Source organism: Ursus americanus, chromosome 15, assembly GCF_024610735.1.
Source record: "Ursus americanus isolate L20-20 chromosome 15, mUrsAme1.1.p, whole genome shotgun sequence".
Lineage (NCBI taxonomy): Eukaryota > Metazoa > Chordata > Mammalia > Carnivora > Ursidae > Ursus > Ursus americanus.
In genome coordinates this window covers 64856851-64883763 of record NC_142141.1, presented here as the reverse complement: position 1 = coordinate 64883763, position 26913 = coordinate 64856851, and the positions used below count along the sequence as shown (strand labels likewise).

Genomic DNA, 26913 nt, shown 5'->3' with positions numbered 1-26913 from the left:
AACGTAGTCAAGTACACGTCTCTCTACGAGAAGTGCCAGCTGTGTAGATGCTGTCTGTGGACATGTAGGCACAGCGTCCCTGGACAGGGAGGCAGCGTGGGACACATGTTTGACTGCAGCCAGGATACTGGCCGTCATGGAGGCACTGGGTGTAGCTTGTACAAACCAGTGTTGCCAAGTGGAAGCCAGGTTGGGCCCACTGGCTCCCTGTGTGTCACGTAGCCCCCTGCAGATGCCAGTCTTGTCGTCAGAGACGTGGCGTTCTCAAGTAGTCATTTCTCTGGGGCCCCGGTGGGCTTTGCCTCCTCAGCTCCAGAGACTACGCATAGTTAGCACTGAGGGCTGGTGGGGAGAGAAGTCTTGTCTCCCTCGCCTGAAGTGGGGAGTTCCCTTCCTGGGAGCACTCTTCCCTTCTTCCTCCACCTGTCACCTCCTGCGGACTGTCCAGAGCCGTGGAAGAAGGAGGCACCTGTGGATAAAGAGGACGCTGCTTCCTCCCATGAGAAGCTGGGCGGTGGCACCGGAGGCCTGGGCAGAGGGCTTCGATGATCGGTCACCCAGTGAGTAGCCAGTGGCTTGTTGATACAGACATTCCCCTCCATCCTTGCTGCCTGGACACACACTTGTCCCTGGAGTGCACAGTTTGTGGTGTGGCCCTAGAACTCGTATCTTCTTCAACGTAGGAAAATGCCTCAGCTGGACATCCTGCTAAAACCTAAGTTGAACAAGTAACAATTAGCACGCTCACTCTTCCACAGCACAGACATTGTTTCTCTGTTGCAGCTGCTGCTCCTCTGTTCCAGACGCTGCTCCTCCTCTGTTCCAGCTGCTTCTCCTCTGTTTCAGCTATGGCTCCTGTTCCAGCTACTCCTCCTGTCCAGCTGCTCCTCGTCTGTTCCAGCTGCTTCTTTTCTCTTCCAATTGCTTTCCTCTGTTCCAGTTTGCTCCAGCTACTGAGACTTTGCTTTGTCTCTTCTTTGAACGTAGAATCAACCTAATTTCAAAACACTAAATGTGACATTTCAATTTATTTCAAGAATATCATGTTTATTCAGCTAGTGGCAACTGAGCCGCTGTTTCTTGATTAGCCACATGAGGGTACTGCTTTTATTCCTATCCATTTTCATACGTAGCCCCCAGGACCTCAGACCTCTCCGTTCACTGTCCCACAGTCTGCAAACTGAATTCAGGAAAAGCCCACATGAATGACCTCCTCAACTAGGAAGATGCCTAATAAGAAAAGTCCACACGAATGTGTTGTTTGCTCCCCCATCCATGTGAGGAAGTTTGAGGTCAGTGTAGAATTAAAGCATTAGAACACTTGGGAACCCCAAAATTTTACCAATGCTGTTGACATATCCTAGAAAATACTTGAACGTACATGAAAAAATTCATTCTCAAGGGTACTATGCAGTTGTGACCGATCAGCTGGTGAAGGGACAGACAAAAAATGTGGCCCATCACACAGTGGGATGAGACCCATGGAAGGAATGACACTCAGACCCAGGAGACGTCAGGTATGAACCTCAAAAGCAGTTGTGTTGAGTGAAAGAGGTCAGACACAAGAGACCCCATAGTGTCTCACTGCATTTGTACGAATGGTCCAGGACAGAACGCACACAGGCAGTTGTCAGGGGTGGGAGGTGCACGTTTGTAGTAAATGGGCATGAAGGGTCTCTCTGGAGGGATGGAAGTGTTCTAAAACTGACCTATAGTGTTGCTTGCACCACTTGGTAAAGTTGCTAAAATCCTCTTAATTATACGCTTGAAACGAGTGAGTTTTATTATATGTAAAATATACCTAACAAAGTTGCTTTGTTTTATTTTTTAAATTATTTTTTCTTGAAATAGTCTGCACGCCCAGTGTGGAGCCCAAAGTGAGACTTGAACTCATGACCCTGAGATCAAGATCTGAGCTGAGATCAAGAGTCAGATGCTTAACTGACTGAGCCACCCCAGCGGCCCAAAGTTGTTTTTGAAATAGATATATAAAAAGAATGCTGTGGGCTTTTCTGGTCCAGCTAGAATGAGAGAGCTGTTAACAGAGTTGTAAGACATTAGTACTGTAAGAAGTTCAGGAAGAGGAAAGCAAACCCCAAATTGGTTCAGGGTGCCCCACAGGGTCTTAGGTGCCAACCAGCTCTGGCTAAGACCATCTCCCCTCGCTGGGACAACACAGGCCCTGAGGGTTGCAAGGCTGGGGGTTTGAATCTGCTTGCTCTGTCTGCGGTGTGGCTCACCCCCTGTGAAGTGCAGTGTAGAAACAGGGCTGAGGAACAGACCCACAAGCCTCGGCCACTGCTGTCTCCTCCAAGCTCGTGCATGAACATGAGCCCTCCCCTTCAGGGTGATACGGGAGATCCAGGTCCCCCTTCTCTGGGCGATCCAGGAGATCCAGGTCCCCCCCCCCAGGTGATGCAGGAGATCCATTCCCCCCCCCCGGGTGATGCAGGATACCCAAGTCCCCCGCTCTGGGTGATGCAGGAGATCCAGGTCCCCCCCTCTGGGTGATGCAGGAGATCCAGGTCTCCCCTTCTGGGTGATGCAGGAGATCCAGGTCCTCCCCCCCCAGGTGATGCAGGAGATCCAGGTCCCCCCCTCTGGGTGATGCAGGAGATCCAGGTCCTCCCCCACCAGGTGACACAGGAGATCCAGGTCTCCCCCTCTGGGTGACGCAGGAGATCCAGGTCTCCCCCTCTGGGTGATGCAGGAGATCCAGGTCCCCCCCTCTGGGTGACGCAGGAGATCGAGGTTCCCCCCCTCTGGGTGACGCAGGAGATCCAGGTCCCCCCCTCTGGGTGACGCAGGAGATCCAGGTGCCCCCCTCTGGGTGACGCAGGAGATCCAGGTCTCCCCTCTCTGGGTGATGCAGGAGATCCAGGTGCCCCCCTCTGGGTGACGCAGGAGATCCAGGTCCCCCCCTCTGGGTGATGCAGGAGATCCAGGTCCCCCCCCCCCCCCCGTGTGATGCAGGAGATCCAGGTCTCCCCCCCCCCCGTGTGATGCAGGAGATCCAGGTCTCCCCCTCTCCGGGTGATACAGGAGATCTAGGTCCCCCCCCCCCGGGTTTTGCAGGATATCCAGGTCCCCCCCTCTGATGCAGGAGATCCAGGTGCCCCCCCCCCGCTGGGTGATGCAGGAGAGGTAGGCACCCCCAACTATGATGCTGCCTGCCTTCAGGGTGCTCTTACCCCTGTGGATATATTTTTGTGACACTCTTTGGGAAATCTATATGAGAAAATAAATTAGGATGACATTATTCAGTATAAAAATGTTCTCCCTGAAGTGTGTTTAAGTAGTGAGCACTCTTGGTGAACTGGAATGTTCAGCTTTCTTGTGTTCATTCATGCCCTAGTGCTCAGGAATGCGCCTGTCCTGTCAGGTGTGACACACTGATGTTTTCCACCAGAAATAGGACAAGTTCTCATGGGACCCAGTATGTTCACACATGATTTTCTCCTTGTGTTTGTGGCAAGCTGAATAGCTGCCTTCAAACTAGAGAAACCCTTCATCTTTGACCAGGTCTCTTTCTGTTATCTAGCTGGTGTCGACGGAGACAGCAGCACCTTCCGAGGGCATGATCCTGGCCGGATTTCAGACGTGCTTGTTGAGCCGCTGTGCCCCGAGAGAGGAGGACAGCCACCCAGCACGGGAGATGTGCCCAACCAGGCGCCTAGGCAGGTGCTGGAGGTCAGCCAGGAGCTCCTGCACTCCGGGGTCATCACCCTCCCAGGTGAGTATGGCCGTCTTACTCTGGGCAGGTATAACAACATTCCAGAGACTGGATGCCTTCTAGACCACAGACATGGATTTCTCTGTTCTGGAAGCTGGTAGTCCAAGGTCAAGGTGCCAGCACAGGCAGGGTGTAGTGAGGGCCCCTCTTCCTGGTCTGTAGTTGACACCTTTTTCAGTGTCCTCACATGGTGGAAAGAGTGAGGGAGCCGTCTGAGGTCTGTTTTGTAAGAGGCATGAATCCCGTTCGTGGAGCTCCACGCTCATAACGTAAGCACCTCCCATAGGCCCACCTAGTACCCTAGTATCACCACACTGGGGTTAGGTTTCAACATAGGATTTGGGGGCAACACAAACACTCAGGCCATAGCAATGCCCAGTCATGCTTTTAGGTGAGTTTAGCTGTCACCTGCCCAGGCGAGTGCCAGGCCCTCTCTCCAGTAGATCTCACATCTAAGCCAATAGCTCAACAGTTCGCAGACCCTAGTTCAGTATTTCTCAAGCTTGAAGCCATGCATGTCCCCACTGGAGCTGCGCCCTCATGATGCCCTCTGTTTCTTCAGGGACCCGAGACCACCAGGGGAGAGCAGTGGTGCAGGTGTGCGCGAGGGGCCCGCTCTGGTCCAGCAAACACACCTCCAGCTTCGAGCTGACCCGCCTGTTGCAGTACTTCCACAGCATCCCCAGGTGGGACAGCCAGGTTCCCAGCATTCAGACCTTGGGGTCATACCTGCACAAGCTTGCGGCCTCGTGTGAGGGTCTCTGTCTGCAGCCTCGGGGGCTCCCAGCTGCCCCTCAGGCTCCTGCTGTCTTTTCTAGGTGCATCGGCTGTCCTGCACGCATTCCTGCCCTCCCGCTCGCCCCGACCTCTCCCCGCTGAATCCGGGCTCTGACACACGCTCGAGCCTTGAGCTCTGTGTTGCTCTGCATTGGTTAATACTTGTTCTGTGCATTATGTACATACATCTTTTACACTCCACCTCCTTCTGGATAAAGACCTAACTGATATAAACAGAAGCTTTAGAATAAGTGGGTCAAGAAATCATACAAATGATAGGACCTGGTACCCAGAGCAGCAAGGACTGATTCATGCGAAGTGACCCTTGTGCTTAGCTAGGCATTGCCGCATACCAGGAGGAAAGCAGGCCAGCCCCTTAAGAGAGACCTGTCCTCCCTGACGTGGAACTCTGGGAAGCCACACCACCTGGATCCTGCGCGATGACGACGTGTGGAGCAGGTCTTTACCAGGGCATGGCTTCAGATCTCCTCGTGGACCGAGGACAGAGACAGGAGAGCAGGAGTCCAGGATGGTTAAAGTGTGTTATTTCAAGTTGATCCCATCAGAGGCAGGCATGCTTTGGACAGCCCTTATGGCCTCCAGACCAAGAGTCCCCGAGGTGCTGGGTGAAGACAGCCCCTAGGGGAAGGAGGGTTGCCCAGCTGCCGAGCTTGGTTCCAAGGTCAGACAGCCTGGCTCAGATCCCAGGTGTACCCTTACTGACAGGTAGATGGTCCATAAGCCTGTGTCCTCCCCATAACCTGGGATTGTAGCAGCTGCCTTGAAGGAGTGTCAGGGGGGTTAGAAATAGTCTGTGTAAAGTCTGTAGGCTGAAGTCCAGAGCGTCATCTTCATGGTACATCCGTGGTGTTCTCTCGCTCAGTGACGAGATGCACATCATATGATGTGAGCTCAGGTAGGAACATGTTACGTGATGCCTCGTGACGTGACCTCGTGCTCTTTATGGTGCGTGAACTTTCTGTTGGAATTTCTTCCGAAATAGCATAGGTAGATTCAGTGTGGGAACAATTAGGCAGGAAAAGAAAGTGTGCTCCTTGACACCCCTTTCCCAGAGCAAGGTTCCCAATTATCTGAGGGCACCAGCTTCACTGCCTTTGGGTGAGCCTGGGATTTCAAAGTTATCTCTCAGCACAGATTTCAAAATATAAAGAAATACCCTGAAAAAATATACAGACTTGTCCTCACAGTAACTTATACTTTGTAAGCCTCAAGGAAACACCACAGCACTGAGATAATGACATTTTCTATTTACCAACAGCTTTCTTTTATGGGAGCTTCCAGAGTTAACTCAGGGCAGTAATGGAGAGCAGTCCCGATTGACAAGGACAATAGCCTTCTGTAGTTTTGGAGTTTATACCCTCTGCGTACTCAGCCTGGTTGGCCTGTCGGGCTGAGCGCTGTCCTCTCCATTCCACAACGGAACACCAACAGTAGGTGTTAGGGTCCCTGTGGGGTTGGCAGGGACAAGACTTGACCTGGGATCTGTAGCCCTCTGCCTTTTCCACAGAAAAGTCAGACAGCCCCACTCCCCTCCCAGGGCAGATGTCTTCACCGGCTCGGGAAGCTCCAAGTAAGGCCTCTGCTGAGAAAAATACCCTAAAGCACTTAGGGTAACTCGTGGTGGGGCCTCCTGGTTTGGCTGATTATTTCCCCACAAGCGTTGCAATTTTGTTAGCGTCCAGATTGACTGTCGCCCCTTGAGGAGCCGAAATCCACCTCCGCGTCGTGGGATGTGACACATGCCTTCAGCTCTCAGAACGAAGTCCCCAGGGTGTCAGCATTAATTACCAGGAAGAGCGCCCAGCGTGTCTGGTTATGGGTTACTGCAGCTGTGTTACAGGGAGCCAGGTGTTCCCGGGAGCGTGCCTTGTAAATGGACATCCATCAAACTCAGATATGCAATCTTAAAATCAGGACGGACCTTGGCCGTCATCCATCCATCTATCCTGGGTGTGAAGGAACCCACCCACCCATCCACCACTGCATGAGAGTACCAAAAAAGAACAGAATATGGCTCCAGCCTCAAAGGGACACATATGGGAACCCAAATTGTTGCATCTCCCAGCGTAAGACAAGCCCACAATGCGGGGAGGGGCTGCAGCCTCAGCCAGGGGAGGGGACTCCGGATGTGCTCTGTGTCCTTGAGGAAGGTGAGTGTTTGCAGACAAGAAGGGAAGGACATTCTGAGCAGAAGGAAGAGCACACACGAGCCCCAGAGCAGCCAGTCACTTTCTGAGTCAGGAGGCAGGAGTGAGGACTAAAGACCCCATGTAGGCAGGGGGTGCTCTGGGCCTGAAGGCCACGCGGACCTCTGGTAGACAAGCCAGGGCAATGCAGGAACACAGCGTGAGGCTTCTGCAGAAATGCACATGGCCTGCACATGGCAAGCAGATCTGTACATGGCCACGGGCTCAGTGGAGCCCGACGAGGGGAGCCAGCCAGCTCCATCCACCACAGGAGGCAGGCAGAGAGAAGCAAGTTTGGTCTAGGGGTTCATGCTGGGTGGCCTGGGGGCATTTCCTCCCATCTAATCCTGTACTACCCAGACTGTGAGTCACTGGATCCCTCTGAGCCAGCCCAGGTGGAGGGTCCAGCAGTCTCTGAACTTGGGAAGCAGCCCCCAGAAAGGGGCTGGGTTGTTCACTGTGCGGCCATCCCCTTCAGCAAAGCCACCAAGTGGGTGAGATCGGTGGAGGAGAACGTGTGGGTCTAGAGCCGCCAGGGGTGTTTCCCAGGCCGAACCAGTCAGTGTGGCAGTGAGACCCGGCCCTGCCTCTGAGGCCAGGAGCAAACCTTGAGACACAAATTCAGGGAGACCACGGGAGATCAGGGGTGAAGAGAGACCAGAAGTGGGAGTGTCAGAAGAGGGAGGTCACTGGGGACCAGGAGGGACACAGGACCCTTGGAGGAAGTGGAGCGTCGTGCCCAGCTCCTGACAGCACTGCTCCCAGACATGTGAACTCCAGCGCTTCAAGCCACGCGGGTCACAAAGTGGCTTCCGTGGCAGAGGAGGCCTGCGTGCAGAGCTGGCCAGCTGAGAGAGGGAGTGAGATGGAGGTGTTCTCCCAGCCTCACCTTTTCTGCGTCCGGCTTTGACACCAGAACACCACGGTCTACTCTGCCCTTACCACTCCAGCTTCCCCAGACACACCGCCTTCAGAAGCATTCCTTAGCAGTCACACCCGAAATGGAACACACCCTCCCTGTGCGGCACACTCGCCCTTTTGACCAGGACGGGCTTTGGTGCGACGTGCGGCTCTCCCCGCTTTGTGCGAGCGGGCCAGAGTGAGAGTGCGTGTCCGTTCAAGACCAGCACCCACGCGTGGGGCTGAGGTGAGATTAGTTGCTCCTGGACGGTGGGGCTGGATCCAGGCCCTGCCGTAGTCTAGTATGTTGTCCTGTTTAGAACTACAGCTTACAGTCACGATCACAGTAGGGGCAGAGCTCTCGTGCAGGGGCGTGACAAGGCAGTATTCCCACCTTTAGAGGGTGCTCTGCTGTCCCCCTTGAGCTCTGGAAAGACGGTGAGCCAAGTGATTGGCCTGGAGCTGCAGTCCTGAGACGAGCCGGCCACGTCTGGTTCTTGTCCACTCCCATCGGAGTAGAACTCCACATCGTGTTACAGCCCAAACAAGCACCCTCCCACAAGAAGGCTCCAGGGCCTCTGCTGTGTGATGGGGTGGTGTGGGAGAGAAAGCAGCCACAGCAAATGCAAACATGCAGCTCCCCTGGCGCGAGAGGCCATCAGACAGGACTGATCCACCACAGTGAACCCAGCTGCCCTGTCTGCCCCTGGCAGGCTGCTCGATTCCTCAGGAAGCAGAAGATTGACATGTGTCAGAACTTGGGCAGCCCAGGGCATCTCACCAAGAGGTGAAGAAGCTGGTCGTGGAAGAGACGTGGCCTGCAGCGGCTAACAGTCTGTCTCTCTCTCCAGGAAAGAGGTGCAGGAGCTGGGACTGGTCATCCTGGTGGACGCTCGCGAGGGTCCGGCTGCCCCTGCTCTCTTCCAGGCTCTGACAGCGCTGCAGGTGAGTCAGGGTGGCTCCTGTCCTCAGGGCACCGAGCACCTCATGGCTCCCTCATGACCCAGGAGCAGCTGAGTGCAGCCATGCCCGGACTCACCCCCAGTGTGAATCTCAGGCTGAGGTGGGGGTCCTGAGTGTGGACGTGGAAAGTGGCAGAAAGAGCCCGCTCCTGCATCCATCAACTGTGCTCCCCCGCGGTCGGACACGGTCACCGGGAAGGAGCTTCCCGCCCATCTCCTGGGTCGCCACTGCGGACCTTAAAGGCAGGGTCAGCCAGGACCAGCCCATGTGGGCATGACCCCTTCCCCCCACAGCAGTCCTTATCCAGTGCCTGACTAAATCCGGGTGCAGGGCTGCACGCCGCACCTTCTCAGACACGGACAGAGGTGTGGATGCTGTGGGGAGGAGGGCCCTACCTTGGGGCAGATATGGTACCTGCCAGGCCTCTGCAACGAGGTCAAGGAGGCTGTCTGGCAGGTTCGCAGTCACCCCAGGAAGACCTGATCCTGGATTTGGGGTCATGAGTAAAATCGAGAGGGAAGTGGGGAGTCCCTAGAACAGGGAGAAAGTCCAGAGACCCAGGGCCGGGTGGGAGCCTGAGAGCGTTCACACTCCCTCAGGCGTGTGTATATGGGGGCCCTCATGTGCCAAACCCTGTGGAGTCTGGGGTCCCCCCTTCTCCCTCAGTGAAAACCTGTTCCCTCTCTTTGGTCTCTGCTAAAGGTGCCAGGCACCAGTCACCATTCTATCCAGGTTCCTAAGTTTAGGGACGCCAAATGGAAATTCTTTCAAGGAAGGACTCCGTGGTGGAGGTCGGGGCACATCTGGACGGAAGTGCACTCAATAAGCTGGAGAACAGCGTGTGGGGAAAGGAGAGGAGAGCCCCCGGCGGGCAGGCCGTGTGTGGGGCAGGGGCTGGGGGAGGCCAGGCAGCCGTGGGCCAGGTTAGCAGAAGCAGACATCCCTGGTCAGGGCACCTGGCGGTGGCGCAGCTCCTGTCGGACTCAGAGGACAAGGAGCAGATTCCCCAGGAGGGAAGGACCGACGCAGAGGCGCCGTCCAGCAGGAGAGGGCTCTCAGAGCAGAGCCCAGCAGCGAGGTCTGCATGTCAGAGGGAGAAACGGGCTCTCAGCAGAAGGGTTCACAGCACACACCTTCAAAGCCCGGAGTCACAGGTTTGACGTGCCGAAACTGTTTCCGCGACCGCCGGGGAGGCTCACGAATCCCTTACTGCTCACTCCCCCGCTCTCGGCCGGCTGTCGGGCTCAGAAATCCGCGACCGGGATGTCATCCAGCTTGATGCTCATATGCTGTGTGGTCTTCGAAATGCCTTTGAGATTCTGGATTTTCTGGACCACATGCAATTTTATAGACCAGCAAAGGCTGAGACGTGACTGGAAGACTCCTGGGAAAGTAGAGGGACGACCGCTTTTCGAACAGATTTTGAAGGCGCTTCTGTCCAAGGAGGAACAGCCGCCTCGGTGACCACGGGACTTCCTCAGAGCCTGTGGATTCGCAGAGGAAGGTGTTAAATCTGGAGGCCTGGGCCCGGCATCCACAGTGCACCGGAGGGTGAGGTTGGGTTGTTTCAGACGCACGTTCCTCAGGAGCGAACGTTTAATCTGGTCACCTCACACCAGTCAGCTCAGTACCCATCAGTAGCAACTTGTGAAAACATGGGAGAAAGGCAACTTTGCGTCTGCCTTCAAAACCAGGCTACGTTGTGGCTGTTGCTGAAATGACTTTGAAGCTGCAACCAGACCTTGTGACCGGATTCCCAGAACCCATTCCGCCTGCTTCACGTGCCCGTTGGGAACAGCTCGCCCTCACGAGGAGGGTGTGCGGCCCAGTCTGCCGGCCTCGTCCTCCCCCCTCCGGACCCTCCGGAGCCCCGGGCCCGCGCAGCTCACCGCGGAGCCTGCGCGCAGAGCTTCCTCTTCCTCCGCCTCCCTGCTGCTCCGATGTCCTCCAGTTTCTTCCACCTTCAGCCCTGGGGCGGCCTGTGGGGGAGCGGTCCTGCTTCCCAGCCCCCATCTGCAGGCTCCCTGGGCCCCCCAGACCCTTTGCCAGCCCTGGCACATGGTGCCTCACACACGGGTCACTTTGGTCATTGCTGCCCTGGAGAGGTTCTGAATGACGAGGCTTGAAATTTGGTTTCAGGGGAAGCGGGGATATCCGGTGACTTGCCGCAGGGCCCAGGATGACCCCCCCCCAAGGCCAGCAGGTGGCGCGGGAGCCTCGGGCTCCTCGCGGGCCCTCCAGTTGGAAGGGTGGGGCCGGAGCCCCGTGAGGCCCTAGAGGCTGTGTTGGGGCCCCTTTCCCAGTAAGGGGCTCGAGGAACTCTGACAGCGCATGGTCACTCCCGGACCCAGGCTGAGAGGCGAGGTGCGGCCCGCAGGGCAGGAACGTGGGCAACACCCAGGCAGGCGCAACCAGGGTGCAGCTGGCACGGAGGCATCAGTGTCACCACCCCACCGCCTGACGGACCGTGGCCCTGGCCTCGTGGGAGGTTACTGGGGCACCAGGAAGAAACCCGAGTGTGCAGCTGCCCGTGGGCTCCCTCCCCGCGCTGTGCTGTGTGTGTGCTGCGTGCGGGACCAAGAGCAGACGGGGTCCTACCGCCCAGGGGACACTGAGGCAGAACTCCACGAAGCCAGAGGACTGTGGTGGCTTCAACTTCTTTGGCATCCCATTAAAAACTTGAAAATTAAGTGTCCAGCCTCAAAGAGAGATGACCGAGCCCTCGTTGAGTGTTCCTGCCACTGTGTGTGAGACCCAGGCAGACCCCACATGTGCCCCGGGAGCCCTCCGGCCTCAACCAGAACCACACACCATTTTCCCTTTGTCAGAACACCCCTTCCCAGCACTTCTTTTGTTCAGGCTTCCCTTAAGTCCTGCGCCGCCTGGGCCCCACAGCGGTGGAATGAGCCCCGAGTGACATGGCCCCTCTCTACCCACACTTCTCCCAGAGCAGAAGCTGGAGGAACATCTTCAAGTTTTCATCACAAGCGCATCTTCGAAGGAACTTGAGGAAACCCGCTGTGTCCTGTCGTCTGGGTGCTGGCATTCAGACGGCCCTGAGTCCTGACGGCAAAGGCAGGGTCTGTAACCCAAGTGAGAGGAGTGGGAATACGCCGAATTCCATTTTCAGTTTTATTTCTGAGGAATATACAGAAATAGTTAAATTTTTTCATAGAGGGCAAAAAATAGAACTCTCATAATTACCTCAAGTGACTATCCTTCAAATTTATTAAATTATTAAAGTTCAGATACCGTAAGCTTTCCACTTCAAAAAGGAAATGATGGGTTTTTCATTTCTTGGTGGAAGAAAATGCTAAGAATTACTCATTCCTACCCTGCCCACAGCACAAAACTTCCAAAACACAAAACACAAACTGTGTTCTCACTTGTCTGAAAATTAATATCCATCTTCTTTGCAATAGCAACAAATCCTAATAGTAAAAAATCACTCAGGTAGGAATATATGAGAAATATAAAACACTTTGCAAAACTTGTAGTTTGAATTCATGATAACTGAAAATTTTACCTAAACTGAGTGAGAGAAATAGAAAATGACTCAAATAAAAAAGCAAGAATGTTTTTGTATAGGTTTTTCTATGGTTTGTTCATTAAATGAATATTTATGGAATGTCATCCACAAGAAGCCGCATTTAAAAAATGTAAATATATAAGATTAATTTAATACAAATAAAGTATCAGTTATTTTTTAAAGATTTTATTTGTTTATTCGACAGAGATAGAGACAGCCAGCGAGAGAGGGAACACAGCAGGGGGAGTGGGAGAGGAAGAAGCAGGCTCCCAGCGGAGGAGCCTGATGTGGGGCTCGATCCCATAACGCCGGGATCACGCCCTGAGCCGAAGGCAGACGCTTAACCGCTGTGCCACCCAGGCGCCCCAAAGTTATTTCTGAGGCCTATCCAGTCAAAATAGGGGATCAATATTGGGAATTACAAAGAGCCTAAAACCTGTTTATCACTATAAGAAACTTAAAAAGTGAAGCTTTAGAAAATATGAGTGAAGAAGCAAGCACTATGTAAATAAAATAGTTTTATTGCTGAATGATCTGGCTTCAATGTAGTCTAGAAAACAGAAATCAAGGAGGTTAGTTTAAAGTCATAAAACATGTCAAAAACAACAACAACAGCAGGGTTGGAACCCAAATTGGGAACACATACCTCATACTATATACAAAATTACAAGTGGGTCCCAGACCTGTCTGCACAAACTGAGGCTGCAAAACCACCAGAAGGAAGCGGGAAAATCTTCATGACCTTGATCAGGCGAAGATTTCTTAGCTACGACACCAACACCATGATCCATAAACGAAAGCCATGATAAGGTGGGCTTCATCAAAACTGAAAACTTCCTCAAAAGCCACTGTCACTAAAATAAAAATACAAGCCATAAGTTGGGAGAAAACTGTGTGCAAAACACAGATCTGATGATATACAAAATCTGGGATATACAAAATCCCAAACTCAGCAACAAGACAAACAGCCCAATGAAATACGGGCAAAGATTTGAACACACTTGACCAAAGAAGATATACGAATGGTAGAGAAGCACATAAACATATGTTCAACATCAGGAATCACTGGAGAAATACAACTTGTACCCAAAAGGAGAAAACCCAGCAAAACTTGACAGAAGCAAGGGCTTGGTATTGCTTGTGGATATGCAAAATGGCACAACCACTCCAGTTTCTTCAGAAGTTAGGATGCACTTACCATAGGACCCAGCAATCCTACTGCTAGATATTTACGCAAGAGAAGTGAAAACTTGCGTTCACACAGAGTTTCTAGTGGCTTTGTTTATGGTTGCCACAAGCTGGAAACAACCGGACGTCCTCTAGCTGGTGAGTGGTGATGAGCTGTAATGCCTGTGTGCAGGGGAATTCTCCTCCGCGGTGGGAAGGAGTGAGCTATGAACCCCCATCGCATGGACGAATTGCAGATGCCCTGGGCTGAGTGAAAGAAGCCAGTACTGTGTGAGTCCGTGTGTACGATACCTGAAAAAGGCAGACTTAAGGACACAGATGCGGTGCCAGAGGCTGGTGGGCTTGGCAAAGGCGCATGAGGAAATTGGGGGCATGCTGAACTGTTGTATTTATCTTGACTGTGATGGTGGTTCCATGACTATAAGTTCTGTCAAAATTTAGAGAACTCTATATTTAAAAGGGTGGATTTTATTGTATGTAAATTATAACCAATAAACTTGTTTACATTAAAAATTTATAAGGTCAAATAATGTCCATTTAGAGCAAAGACAGTATATTTTACGTATTCTAGGTACTTGGGGAAAATATCAAAGCAGAAGTAGCACCCCTCTTAGTTAGACAATTCTATTAAGTCAATGAAGTTAAAAATTACAAAGCTAATCAGTATTTCTTCTTATTTCAGAACGCATCTCCTTCCATAATTCATAGTATTGTGATGTTGGTGAATAAAGAATCAGGATTTAGGCCTGACAAGGATGGAACAATTCAGGTAATGGTTTTAGACCCTCGGGGTTAGACATGACTCTGGGTGATGCATAAAATTAAATGTTAGAACGTGTAGATGAGATAAGACATACCAAAAACTTTATGTGAATTCTGGCTGCATCCATATTAGAGCCTGAAAACCCATCACCCATCCCTTAAGCTTTTGCAGGGCCCTAAAGAGCATAATATCAGAAAACTTTTAAAAATCTAATTTTTCTTCTCTACCTCATTTGTTTTCTCTTCTCTTCTTGCTTCTTTCTCTTTTATCTAACATCTCTTTATGTCGCCTTCATTCCTGAAGGGTTTTTGCTGGATACAGAATTCTGCCTTACAGCAGGTTTTCGTTTGTTTTCCCAGGACTTTGAAGGTGTTGTTCTGATGTCTACTGGCCTCCATAGTTTCTTTCCTTTTTTTTTTTCCTGCAAAATGGTTTTGCCTCCATAGTTCTGATGAAAAGTTTTTTATAATTCAAATAATTGTTCATATATAGAAAATGTGTCACTTTCCTTTGGTTACTTCCAGGATTTTCTCTTTCTTTGCAGCAAACTGACTATAATGTACTGGGCATGGTTTCTTCATCTTTATCCTCTCAGGTTGGGCTGAACTTGAATTTTCAAATTTATGTCTATCACCAGATTTAGGAAATTTTCATTCATTATTTCTTGAAATGTTTTTTTCTGCCTCATTCTCTCCCCTCATCCTAGGATTTCAATTACACACACTGATATTGCCCCAGAGGTCTTTTTTTGTTTTTCACTCTTTATTGTACTTTTACTTTTTGGAGTTTTAAGAAGTGATAGTCTAGAAGTTTTCTTTCTCTTTCTTTCTTTTCAAAAACAACTTTACTGAGCTATAATTCATGTCCCATACAAATCATTTATCAAACCTCATCAGTGATCTTTAGTATATACATGGAATTGTGCAACTGTTCCCACAATCTAATTTTATTTATTTTTGTTTTCATTTTTTCCAAATTTTTATTTAAGTTCTACTTAGTTAACATACACTGCAATATTGATTTCAGGAGTAGAATTTAGTGATTCATCACTTACATACAACACCCAGTGCTCGTTATAACAAGTGCCCTCCTTAATGCCCATCCCCCACCTGGCCCATTCCCCCCCCCCCACCTCCCTCCATCAACCCTCAGTGTGTTCTCTATTGTTAAGAGTCTCCTATGGTTTGGCTCCCTGTCTCTATTTTTTTCCCACTTGCCCTATGTTCATCTGTTTTGTTTCTTATGAGTGAACGTTGTGTATATGGACCACATCTTCTTTATCCATTCAGCAGTTGGTGGACATTTGGGCTCTTTCCATAGTTTGGCTATTGTTGATAATGCTGCTATAAACATCGGGGTGCATGTATCCCTTTGAATTAGTATTTTTGTATCCTTTGAGTAAATACCCAGTAGTGCGATTGCTGGGTCGTAGGGTAGCTCTATTTTTAACGTCTTGAAGAACCTCCATACTGTTCTCCAGAGTGGCTGCGCTCCCACCGACAGTGTAAGAGGGTTCCCTTTCTCTACATACTTGCCAACACCTGTTATTTCTTGTGTTATTGACTTTAGCCATTCTGACAGGTGGGAGGTGATATCTTATTGTGGTTTTCATTTGTATTTCCCTGATGATAGGTGATGTCGAGCATCTCTTCATGTGTCTGTTGGCCATCTGGACATCTTCTTTGGGAAAATGTCTGTTTGTAACTTCTGCCTATTTTTCAGTTAGATTATTTGGGTTTTTTGGGTATTGAGTTTTATAAGTTCTTTATATATTTTGGATACTAACACTTTAATCAGAGATGTCATTTGCAAATATCTTCTTCTACTCTCTAAGTTGCCTTTCAGTTTTGTTGGTTGTTTCCTTTACTGTACAGAAGCTTTTTATTTTTATGAAGTCCCAATAATTTATTTTTGGTTTTGTTTCCTTTGCCTCAGGAGACCTCTCTAGAAACAGGTTGTGTTGGCAGATGTCAGAGAAATCACTGCCTGTGCTCTCTTCTAGGATTTTTATGGTTTCAGTTCTCACATTTAGGTCTTTTATCCATTTTAAATTTATTTTTGTGTATAGTATAAGAAAGTGGCCCAGTTTCATTCTTCTGCATGTTGCTGTCCAGTTTTCCCAACACCATTTGTTGAATAGACTGTCTTTTTTCCAATGGATATTCTTTCCTGCTTTGTGGAAAATTAGTTGACCTTATAGTTGTGGTTCCATTTCTGGGTTTTCTATTCCGTTCCATTGATCCCATGTGTCCATTTTTGTGCCAGTACCATACTGTTTTGATTACTACAGCTTTGTAATATAACTCAAGTCCAGAATTATGATGCCTCCAGCTTTGCTTTTCTTTTTCAAGGTGCTTTGGCTATTCAGGATCTTTTGTGGTTCCATACAAATTTTAGGACTGGTGGTTCTATTTCCGTGAAGAATGCTGGTGGTATTTTGATAGGGATTGCATTAAATGTGTAGATTGCTTTGCATAGTATGGACATTTTAATGATATTTGTTTTTTAAATCCATGAGCATGGAATGTCTTTCCATTTCTTCATGTCATCTTAATTTCTTTCATCTGTGTTTTATAGTTTTCCATGTATAGGTCTTTCACCTCTTTGGTTAGGTTTATCCCTAAGTGTCTTATTGTTTTTGATGCAATTGTAAATGGGATTGATTCCTTAATTTCCCTTTGTGCTGCTTCATTATTTGTGTGTAGAAATGCAACAGGGTTTCTGTGCATGGATTTAGTATCCTGTGACTTTACTGAATTTGTGTATCAGTTCTAGTGGTTTTTTGGTGGAGTCTTTTGAGTTTTCTATATAGAGTATCATGTTATCTGCAAATAGAGTTTGACTCCTTCCTTGCTGATTTGGGTGCCTTTTATTACTTTTTGTGATCTGACTGCTGTGGCTAGGACTTCCAGTACACTGTTGAATAACAGTGGTGAGAGTGGACATCCCTCTCTTATTCCTCACTGTAGAAGAAAAGCTCAGTTTTTCCCCATTGAGAATGATGTTTCCTGTGGGTTTTTCATATATGGCCTTTATTATGTTGAGGTATGTTCCTTCTAAAGGTACTTTGTTGAGGGTTTTATCATGAATGGATGTTGTACTTTGTCAGATGCTTTTTCTGCTTCTATTGAAATGATCACATGGTTCTTTTTTTTTTTTTTAAGATTTTATTTATTTATTCGACAGAGATAGAGACAGCCAGCAAGAGAGGGAACACAAGCAGGGGGAGTGGGAGAGGAAGAAGCAGGCTCATAGCGGAGGAGCCTGATATGGGGCTCGATCCCAGAACGCCGGGATCACGCCCTGAGCCGAAGGGAGATGCTTAACAACTGCACCACCCAGGCGCCCCGATCACATGGTTCTTATCCTTTCTCTTATTGATGTGCTATCTCATGCTGATGGATTTGCAAATATTGAACCATCCTTAATATTGAACAAATCCCACTTGATCATAGTGAATGATTTTTTTTTAATGTATTGTTGGGTACAATTCACTAGTATTTTGTTGAGAATTATTGCATCCATGTTCATCAGGGATATTGGCCTATAGTTCTCTTTTTTAGTGGTTTCTTTATCTGGTTTCAGTATCAGGGTGATACTGGCCTCACAGAATGGAGGTTGTCCTTTTTTAATTTTTTGAAATAGTTTGAAAAGAATAGGTATTAACTCTTCTTTAAATGTTTGATAGAATTCACCTGTGTAGCCATCTGGTCCTGGACTTTTGTTTGTTGGGAGGTCTTTGTTACTGATTCAATTTCTTTGCTGGTTATGGGTCTTTTCAAATTTTCTATTTCTTCTTGTTTCAGTTTTCATAGGTTTGGTAGGTTTTTAGGAATGTATCCATTTCTTCTAGGCTGTTAATTTGTTGGCATATAGTTTTTCATAATATTCTCTTATAATTGTTTTTATTTCTGTGGGGTTTGTTGTTATTTCCCCTCTCCCTTTGTGCTTTTATTTTTGGGGTTCTTCTCTCGCTCTCTCTCTCTTTGATGAGTCTGACTAGGGACTTATCGATTTTATCAATTTTTTCAAAGAATCAGCTCCTGGTCTCATTGATCAGTTTTACTGTTTTGTTTGTTTCTGTATCACTTATTTTTGCTTGATTCTTTGTCATTAACCTTCTCTGCTGGCTTTAGGCTTCACTTGTTGTTCCTTTTCTAGATCTTTCAGGTGCAAGGTTAGGTTATGTATTTGAGATTTTCTTGCTTCTTGAGGAGGGCCTGTATTGCTATATAATTCCCTCTTAGAACCACTTTTGCTGCATCCCAAAGGTTTTGGACCATCATGTTTTCATTTTCATCTGTTTCCATGTATTTCTTAATTTCTTCTTTGATTTCCTGGTTTACCCATTCATTGCTTAGTAGACTATTCTTTAACCTCCATGTATTTGTGGTCTTTCCAGATTTTTTCTTGTGATTAACTTTAAGTTTCATAGTGTTGTGGTCAGAAAATACACATGGTGTGATCTCGATCTTTTTGTACTTATTGAGGCCTGATTTGCGACCCAGGATGTGATCTATTTTGGAGAATATTCCATGAATACTCAAGAAGAATGTGTATTCTGCCACTTTAGGATGAAATGTCCTAAATATATCTGTCAAGTCCATCTGGTTCAGTGTGTCATTCAAAGCCATTGTTTCCTTGGTGATTTTCTGCTTAGATGATCTATCTGTTGCTGTAAGTGGGGTACTAAAATCCCCTATTATTGGATTATTATCAGTGAATTCCTTTATGTTCATTGTTAACTGCTGTATATATTTGGGTGCTTCCAAGTTAGTATTTACAGTTTTTGGATCTTCTGATCTTCTGATTGAATTGTCCCTTTTATTATGATATAGTGCCTTCTTCATCTCTTGTTACAGTCTTTGGTTTAAAATCTAGTTTGTCTGATACAAGTATGGCTGCTCTGGCTTTCTTTTGACATCCATTAGCATCCTGGATTGTTCTCCACCCCCTCACTTTCAATCTGGAGATGTCTTTAGGTCTAAAATGAGTCTCTTGTAGGCAACATATAGATGAGTCTTGGTTTTGTTTGTTTATTTGTTTGTTTGTTTGTTTAATCCATTCTTTTACCCTACATCTTTTGATTGGAGCATTTAGTCCATTTACATTCAGAGTGTGTTATTGATTGATTATTGATAGGAATTTAGTGCCATTGTATTACTTGTAAAGTTGTTGTTTCTGGAGATGTTCTCTTTCCTTTCTAGTCTTTGTTGCTTTTGGTCCTTCCCATTCAAAGAGTCCCCTTTAATATTTCTTGCAGGTCTGGTTTAGCGATCATGAACTCCTTTAGTTTTTGTTTGCCTGGGAAATTTTTTATCTCGCCTTCTATTCTGAATGACAGCCTTGCTGGATAAAGTATTCTTGGCTGCAGATCTTTCCCATTCAGCATGTTTAATATATCATGCCACTTTCTTCTGGCCTGCTAGGTTTCTTTGGATAGATCTGCTGCTAACCTGATTTGTCTTCCCTTGTAAGTTAGGGATTTCCTTTCTCTTGCTGCTCTCAGGATTCTTTCCTTTCCTTATCTCTGTATTTTGCAAATTTTACTATAATATCTCTTGGTATTGGCCAGCTTTTGTTGATTTTGATGGGTGTTTTCTGGGCCTCCTGGATTTGGATGTCTCTTTCCTTCCCCAGATAAGGGAAGTTTTTAGCTATAACTTGCTCAAATAAACCTTCTGTCTCTTTTTCCCTCTCTTCTTCTGGGACTCCTATGATATGAATGTTATGGAGTCACTGATTTCCCTAAGTCTATATTCGTGATCCAATATTTTTCTTTCCCTCTTCTTTTCAGCTTCATTATTTTCCATAATCTTATCTTCTATATCACTTATTCATGCCTCTGTTCTTCCATTCTTGTGGTCATTACATCCAGTTGGTTTTGCATCTAAGTTATAGCATTTTTTATTTCAGCCTGAGTAGTTTTTAGGTCTTTTATCTCTGTAGCCAGGGTTTCTCTGTTTTCTTCTATGCTTTTGTCAAGCCCAGCTAGTATCCTTACGATTGTTGTTTTAAATTCTGGTTCAGGCATATTACTTGTATCTATTTTGATTAGTTCCCTAGCAGTGATCTCTTCTCATTCTTTCTTTTGGGATGAATTCCTCCATCTTGCATTTTGTCTAGGGCTCTGTCTTTTGTGAGTTAGGAAAGCCTGTGCTAGTCCTGTTTCCACTAGAGCTGAAGCTTTGCAGCACTCTGAGCAGAAGACCTGGTGCATGCAAGGGATTTGTGCTAGTCTCTGGGGGAGGGAGGGGCCCACTGCTGCTCTGGCTCTCAATCATTCTTACTGTAATTAAAAAGGCACCTGCAGAGCACAGGAGAGCGGTGCTTGGTATAAGCAGCTCAAGCCTCCGCTGTGTGCACTATGCCACTTGCTAAAGTCTGTCCATGCTAATGGGAGGGGTAAAAAGTAGCGTCGGCCCTCTCTCTTCCCCAGAGAGGGGAGTTTGCACCCCCTGCTGTTCAGGATGCCCTCACAGAAGAGTAAACAATCTCTCCTCTTGTGTCGCAGGCTCCCATCAGATTCCTGCCTTCACCCTATGTCAGAGCTGTCTGCCTGCTCAGTCGTGCAGTGCTCCCGTGTTTTTTCGCAGGTGTGCAGCTGGGTTTCAAAACTCCAAATTTTAGGGACCTGGCACGGTGCAGAACCAAGCGGGTACTCTGGGGAAGGGTCTTGCCATGCTGTGGCTAGTGACTTTTGTCCCAGAAAAGCAGTTGCATAACTGCACAAGAGCTTGGATTTTTTGGTAAAGTGTAGCAAAGAGCTGGCATCCAGTTTAGCTGCCCTCAGCAGGCGTTTCTGTTCTATGCTAATGAATGGGGCAGCTCTGTGGTGCCCACAGGCTCTTTTGTCCCTGGAGAGGCAGTGCCGCCTCTCCCAAATGCACTCCAAGAAGGGGAACTGTCTCTCCCAGTGTAACCCAGGGGATCGTGCTGTCTGCTCCTGGGCCTCTGCCCCCCTTCTGCACAGGAGGACCACTATGTCCACAAGGCTTGACCCTGGCAATGGTGCAGATGTCTAAAACTTCAGACTTTCAGCTCCACTGTGTGTAAAAATTTGCAATAATCAGCCCCTCTCATTTTTCCAGTCAGTGGTTTTGGGGAAGTGTTTTTCTTGTGCAGTTCCCTGTGTGCTGCTTTCTTTCTTTCTTTCACTTCTCTCTCTGTGATCAGGGCTGTCTCTCCTCTGCAGTCCCCACAATTCTTTTCTCCCCCAGATCACGTGTCTCTGTACCTCCTACCTTTCACAATGTGGCCTCTTCTCTCCCGCTAGTTGTGTAGTTTGTTCTCTCAGTCCTCAAAGTGATATCCTGGGTGTTCAAAATGATTTGATAATTATCTAGCTGTGTTCGAGGGATGAGGCAAGCATAAGGTCGTCCCACTACTTCACCATCTTAACTCCTCCCCAAGCGATCTTGCCCCATAGGTCTTTGAGAATCATTTTTTTTCCCACTTATTTTCTCTCTCTTCTTCAGATCAGATTGTTTCTGTTCCTCTATCTTCAAAGTTACTAACTCCATACTCTATTCATCTCCATTCAGCTATTAAGCCCATCTAGTGACATTTTTTTAGTTCAGATATTGTATTTTTCAACTATAAAATATCCAGTGATTTTAAACATGTATTTTCTGTGTCTCTAAGATTTCCTATTCTCTCAGTAATTGCAAGCATTTTTCCTTTATATCATTGAGCGTAGTTATGACCACTGCTTTAAAGTCCCTGTCTAATAATTCCGACATGCAGGTGTTTTCTGGATTGACCTCTGTTGACTGTCATTTCCCTTGAGAATGAGTCACATTTTCCTGATTCTTCATGTGTTAAGTAATTTTGGACTGTATTCTGGACACGTGAATATTCTGTTGAATAATGTTGAATATGCTGACTCTGGATTCTGTAATAAAGCTCCACAGTGGAGTGTTTTGAAATGCATTTAACATGGTTGGACTCAAACTGAAAACTCTCCCCTGCATAGGTCTAGTTCAGTTCTTTTTGCCTTTAGCTACCCAGAATCTTCCCCATGCATACATGGTTCAGGGTCAGCCAGAGTCCTGGGCAGTTACACACAATTGGAGCTCCCTTTCCCTGGCTTTCTCTCTTGTGTATCCACAGTCCAGCTCAGCTCTATTTTCTTGTTCTTCAGGCCAGAAAGATGCCTGTTTTCTATCAGAGCCTCTCAATCCAGTCTCCCTGTGTTGGCATCCAGCTGTCAGGTCAGAGCCATACAAATGAGGAGCTCATTCCATGCTGCTCCCTTCTTCCATGTTTCAGTGGCCCTCCTCAATGAGTCTGACCATGTTTGCCCTCTGGCGCTTTCAGGTGGTTCCTCGTCTCAAGTTGTCTAGGAAGGGCCAACTCTGCCATCTCAGAGTAGCACATCCTTGATTCATTCTTCTCCTTCCCTTCCTCCCCTATCATCTTGCCTTCTCTTCCTTTTCAATTTTTCCTTTTTTTTTTTTTTTTGGTCTTATTTGGAAGCTTTCTGTCATTTCTCTTTGCTACCTTTTCCTTTCCTTTCTCCCCACCTTCATTCCTGTACCCAACCACATTCAGCCCATTAATGCCACCAGCCAGGCAGGGCCACTGGACCCTAAACCTGCCTCTCAACCCTCTCGGTGGTAGTTCTCCCCAGAGTGAGCCATCACAGTAGTCTTTCTGATGGATGCATCTGTGGCCGTAACCAGTGAATGCTTCTCCTTGGCAGTGTGAGGTGGTAGGCTCCCTGAAGGCCTTGCACAAGCTTGTTGACAGCTCGCAGCTGACCGCAGACCTCGATGGCTCCTTTCCCTATAGCCACAGTGACTGGATCTCCTTCCGTAGGGTAAGGTTACAGCCGCTGCACTTGCCAGTGTCCTGGGACTTGTCCTTATGCAGATGTTTCTACTCACACCTGAAACAGCTGTCTCTACCCCAAGTGCCGTGCCCATCACAGCTGCCATTCACAGGCTGTTGGAGAGCCACACTGTGGCAGGCTTGGGAGTACCGCTGAAGTCCAGCTCTGGGCAGGGAGGGTGCTGCTCCCCGGCGTTTCTATGGACGCTAACAGTGTGTCTGTCATCTCCTACCTCTCCCACCATGATAGAAGCTGGAGCCCTTCACCACAAATTGCAAGGATGCCATTGTTTTCCTACAAAATTCAGTCCACTCCCTGAATACCCCCAGGACTCTAAGCACAGCACAGGTAGGTTCTCCTGTATTTTATTTTATTATTTTATTTAATTTATTTTTTAATTTAATTTAATTTTATTTTATTTCATTTCATTTCATTTCATTTCATTTCATAGATAGGTAGTTGGGAACATAGAGGTTTAGCCAAATCTGTCATCCACAGCAGAGATTTTCAAACCATTTTTGACTTGTAAATCCCTTTCAATTACCAAAGGACTTCCAAAAGACCACTTGTTCCCCCATGACAAAATAATAATAATAATAATAATAATAATAATAATAATAATAATAGAAATACCACTGCATTTGTTGTGTGCCACCGAGGCCTGAGTAATTAATTACTGTTGGGACACAGAGGTGGACTGGCTGGAGGAAAATCAGCAGCCTAGAGAGCTGGGGCTGGAGACACCTTTGGGTTTACAGGGTATGTGGGCAAGGTCCACACATCCCTGTCCAAATGCCAGGCTCTCTTTCTGCTGCCAAGTTTTAAACTTCCTCCTTTTTCCTCCCTTAGTCTCACCCATCCCTTGGGTGAGAGCATCCGGGACTCCACTACCTCCCTGCTGGGTCAGGTGTCAAGTGTGGGTTTGACCACCCTGCCCTGCTTTCAGCTGGATTGGTAAACACAGGAATTCAGGTCTCACCTAACACTCCCCGTGGAGGAGAGGGTTCTATGCATGCTTCTCCCACTCCATGCAGGAGGTCACAGACTTAATCGGCAAGCATAAAGCAACGATGAGGTTTGTGCTGGAAGACGCACTGCTGGTCGCCCTCCGGCTGGAAGGGGGCACCATGCTGGCACAGCTGAGGAGGGAGCAGCTTGGTACCAGCCAAGACTGCCGGTGAGTGTCATGCTGGGGCAGCCCATCCCGGGGGTGATGCCCGTTTCTGTCACGTGCAGCATCTCCCAGGGGTCCAAACCTCTGTTTTTTCTGATGGGCACACCTTGGACCAGAGCCTATCTACATTTGTATCCTCCCAAAAAAGCAGCAGATCCCTTGGAATGCTCAAGTGGAAGGCGAAACTCATCATAATGGGATTCAGCAGAGGTCCCAACCGAATGTTTCGCTGCCTCATTCTGTCTTGGGGTGCCGTGCCCACCCACTCCCTTTTCCCTTCTACCTGTGAGGCACCTGCACCCGTGGCTCCGGGCAGGTTCCTGTTCCTGCGCTGGCTGGGACCTCCGTGGAGCACTCTGTTTGTGTCAGATGGAAGGGGTGCAAAGAGTGCAGCTGTGCCTTTTACCTAGGTTACCACCAACAGCATATCCCTTGGGTGATTGCCTATGAACAGCTAGTGGTCAGGATTTGGCTTTCTGACACTTTCTCTTCCAGGGATGCCATCGAGGTCACCTCCAGGCTGTACGACCAAGTGGACGAAGAGGTCCATCGGCTTGTCCTTGCCTCCAACAGGTGTCTGCAGGAGCTGGAGGGACTTCGGGAAGTGAGGACGCTCCAGGAGGGACAAGGCCACGTAAGTACTCTAGGCAGAGAAGCCAAAGAGGAAAATGTTTTGAAACTCTACTCCTGAAATAACTACCGTCAATATGTAGTATGTTATAATCCAGACTTTTCTCCGTATACATATGTGTATAAAACCTTTTCAAAAGCTTGCATATATTTCTAGTTAAATCTTTATGCTTTTATCAACCACTATTTCCATAGAAGTGAATGTGAAGCAGGATCCCAGGCACAGCCAGCGGTCAGTGTAGGGCAAGGTCGAGTGTGGCTGGAGGCCTGTGTGTCCCTTCGGGGCAGTTGGGGTTGGGGGATGGCCACTGTCAGGGCATGCCGAGCCTGGGTCCCCAGGATGCCAGCAAGCACCGTGGGGTGTGGGGGCCCGTCCTCCCCGTGTTCGTTTGGTTCTGGCCCCAGTGCCCGGCTCTCCTGTTTCTCACTCTCGCACACATCGCGGCGCCTGCATCTTTCGCACTTGGTGATTGTTTGCTTCGGACAGGTTCCTGGGCTCGGGAAGGCTGGGTCAGGGCCCACCATTCCTGAGGTTTTTACACATTTGCCAAATGGGCCTGCAAGCAGCCTCCCTAGTTGAGGGTCTCAGTCGCAGCCTTGAGAGCGTCCCTTCCTCACTGACGAGAAAATAAAGCCCTCGTCACTGCGTTCGGAGTTTTTATGCTACAGGTGAACTTTTCCTTCATCTGTCTGTGGGTCGTTGGATTTACGCCCTAACAAACAGCCGTCTCCACACTGGCCAACTTGGCAGCCGAGAAGTTTCACTAGTATGCGTGTTACTCACACTGAGTCTCTGGTTCTGTGGCAACTATTTTCCCCAGTTTGTCATTGTCCTTCAACTTTGCTTATGATTGAAATGACCTTTCTACCTGAAGGTCACAGAACGACGAATGTATCCCATCCTAAGACTCTTGTGGTTGGAATTTTCCCATTTACATCTTGAAACGAACCAGAACTTTTTTCATGAGGTTGGAAACGGGACTTCACCCCTGAGAGGTCTCCACTCCGCTGACCGTTTCCTCCTCCTCTACCCTGAGGCTCTCAGGCTGCTAGTGATTTGACATTTTTCTCTCTGGCTCTGTCCACAAAGAGAGTGTGCTCTGCTCTCCTCTGCCTGTGCCCGGGGTTCACTAAGGGCAGTTCCGTGGCTGTGGAGCCAGCCCATCACTGCTTCACTAAAAACTCCTTCTTGGGCCCTCACAACCAGGCATCCCTGGTATTGCCGTCCAACAAGAACCTGCAAGAAAACGAAGTCCTGACCCCTGCCGTGTTCACCGTGAACGAGTGATGTCCCCACGGGAAGCCATGTGGTGCAGGCAGGGCCGCCATCGGCCCCTCCAGCTCTCCCAGATAGCCCCCAAGTACCCTAGTGCCACCACCCAAACAATATTTCCGGGGTGTATTTAGCATAGTAACAAGTTTCAAAATGGAAAGTTCTTAATTTCCGTCTCCTGCGAACAGCCTGCCCAGTTGCACACTTGAGCCCTGGAGACTTGCGGTCATCCCTCTTCAACCATCCACAGACTGAAAGGGGCATATAGGTAAACACGGCAGTTACAAATCTCAAAACCCAGTGTGGCTTTCGTTGCCGTGTAGCCACGTGCAATCTATGCGAACACGCAGTGTGTTTGCACCAGGACTGGTGTGCAGGCTGCGGGAACCAGTCGAACCAGCCCTAAGTGCTGTCTGCAGCTTCCTTTGTCCCCCACGATCATAGAACCAGACTCCTTCACACGTTTAGAAATAAAGCCTTCTTTTCCTACATAGATCAAATTGTGTTTGAAAGAGGAGAGAAATCGCTGGCCTCTTGGAGCTGCTCTGTCTTGAGAACAGGCAGCAGCAATGGCGGGGGTTCTCGACCTTCCGCGACAGGCTGGTGGTGTGTCCACACCAGAAGACACACATGGAAAAACAGAGTAAGCACCGGGCTTGTGCTGGTACTTTGTTCCTTGGGCTACAGCCGTCTTGTCAGAAGAGGCTGCAGCTGATTGAGGAGAACAGCTCCCAGGGCACAGAGGAAGCGATCTGGGACTTCGGAAGGCACCTGAGCACCCGGCCAGCCAGGCCGAGAGAAGGGGGGAGCGCTGGCCGGATGGGCCCACCTGTCTGACTTCAATGAAGCAGTAGGAGACTCCGTGGAGTGCTCTCCAGGGGCCCTGCATGTGGACATTTAGTGAGCGCTGTCCCTGCAGGCCTGAGTGAGCCGTGCCCTGGGA

At 48.6% G+C, this 26913-nt stretch overlaps 1 protein-coding gene across 9 annotated transcripts in view; it reads left to right on the top strand.

The window, feature by feature from the left end:
* The window catches only part of PLEKHG4B (pleckstrin homology and RhoGEF domain containing G4B), an 84073-nt gene that overhangs the window by 41145 nt on the left and 16015 nt on the right, over positions 1–26913 (top strand). For 7 of the 9 annotated variants that reach the window (XM_045808042.2, XM_045808043.2, XM_045808044.2 and 4 more), the window contains exons 5-12: positions 3542–3733; positions 4296–4419; positions 8469–8562; positions 13980–14066; positions 22765–22881; positions 23143–23241; positions 23928–24070; positions 24563–24701. In XM_045808042.2, coding sequence (XP_045663998.2) covers positions 3542–3733; positions 4296–4419; positions 8469–8562; positions 13980–14066; positions 22765–22881; positions 23143–23241; positions 23928–24070; positions 24563–24701 — 995 coding nt within the window. The remainder of the gene's footprint in view (positions 1–3541; positions 3734–4295; positions 4420–8468; positions 8563–13979; positions 14067–22764; positions 22882–23142; positions 23242–23927; positions 24071–24562; positions 24702–26913) is intronic. The other 2 variants (XM_045808045.2, XM_045808046.2) reach the window with 2 other exon arrangements.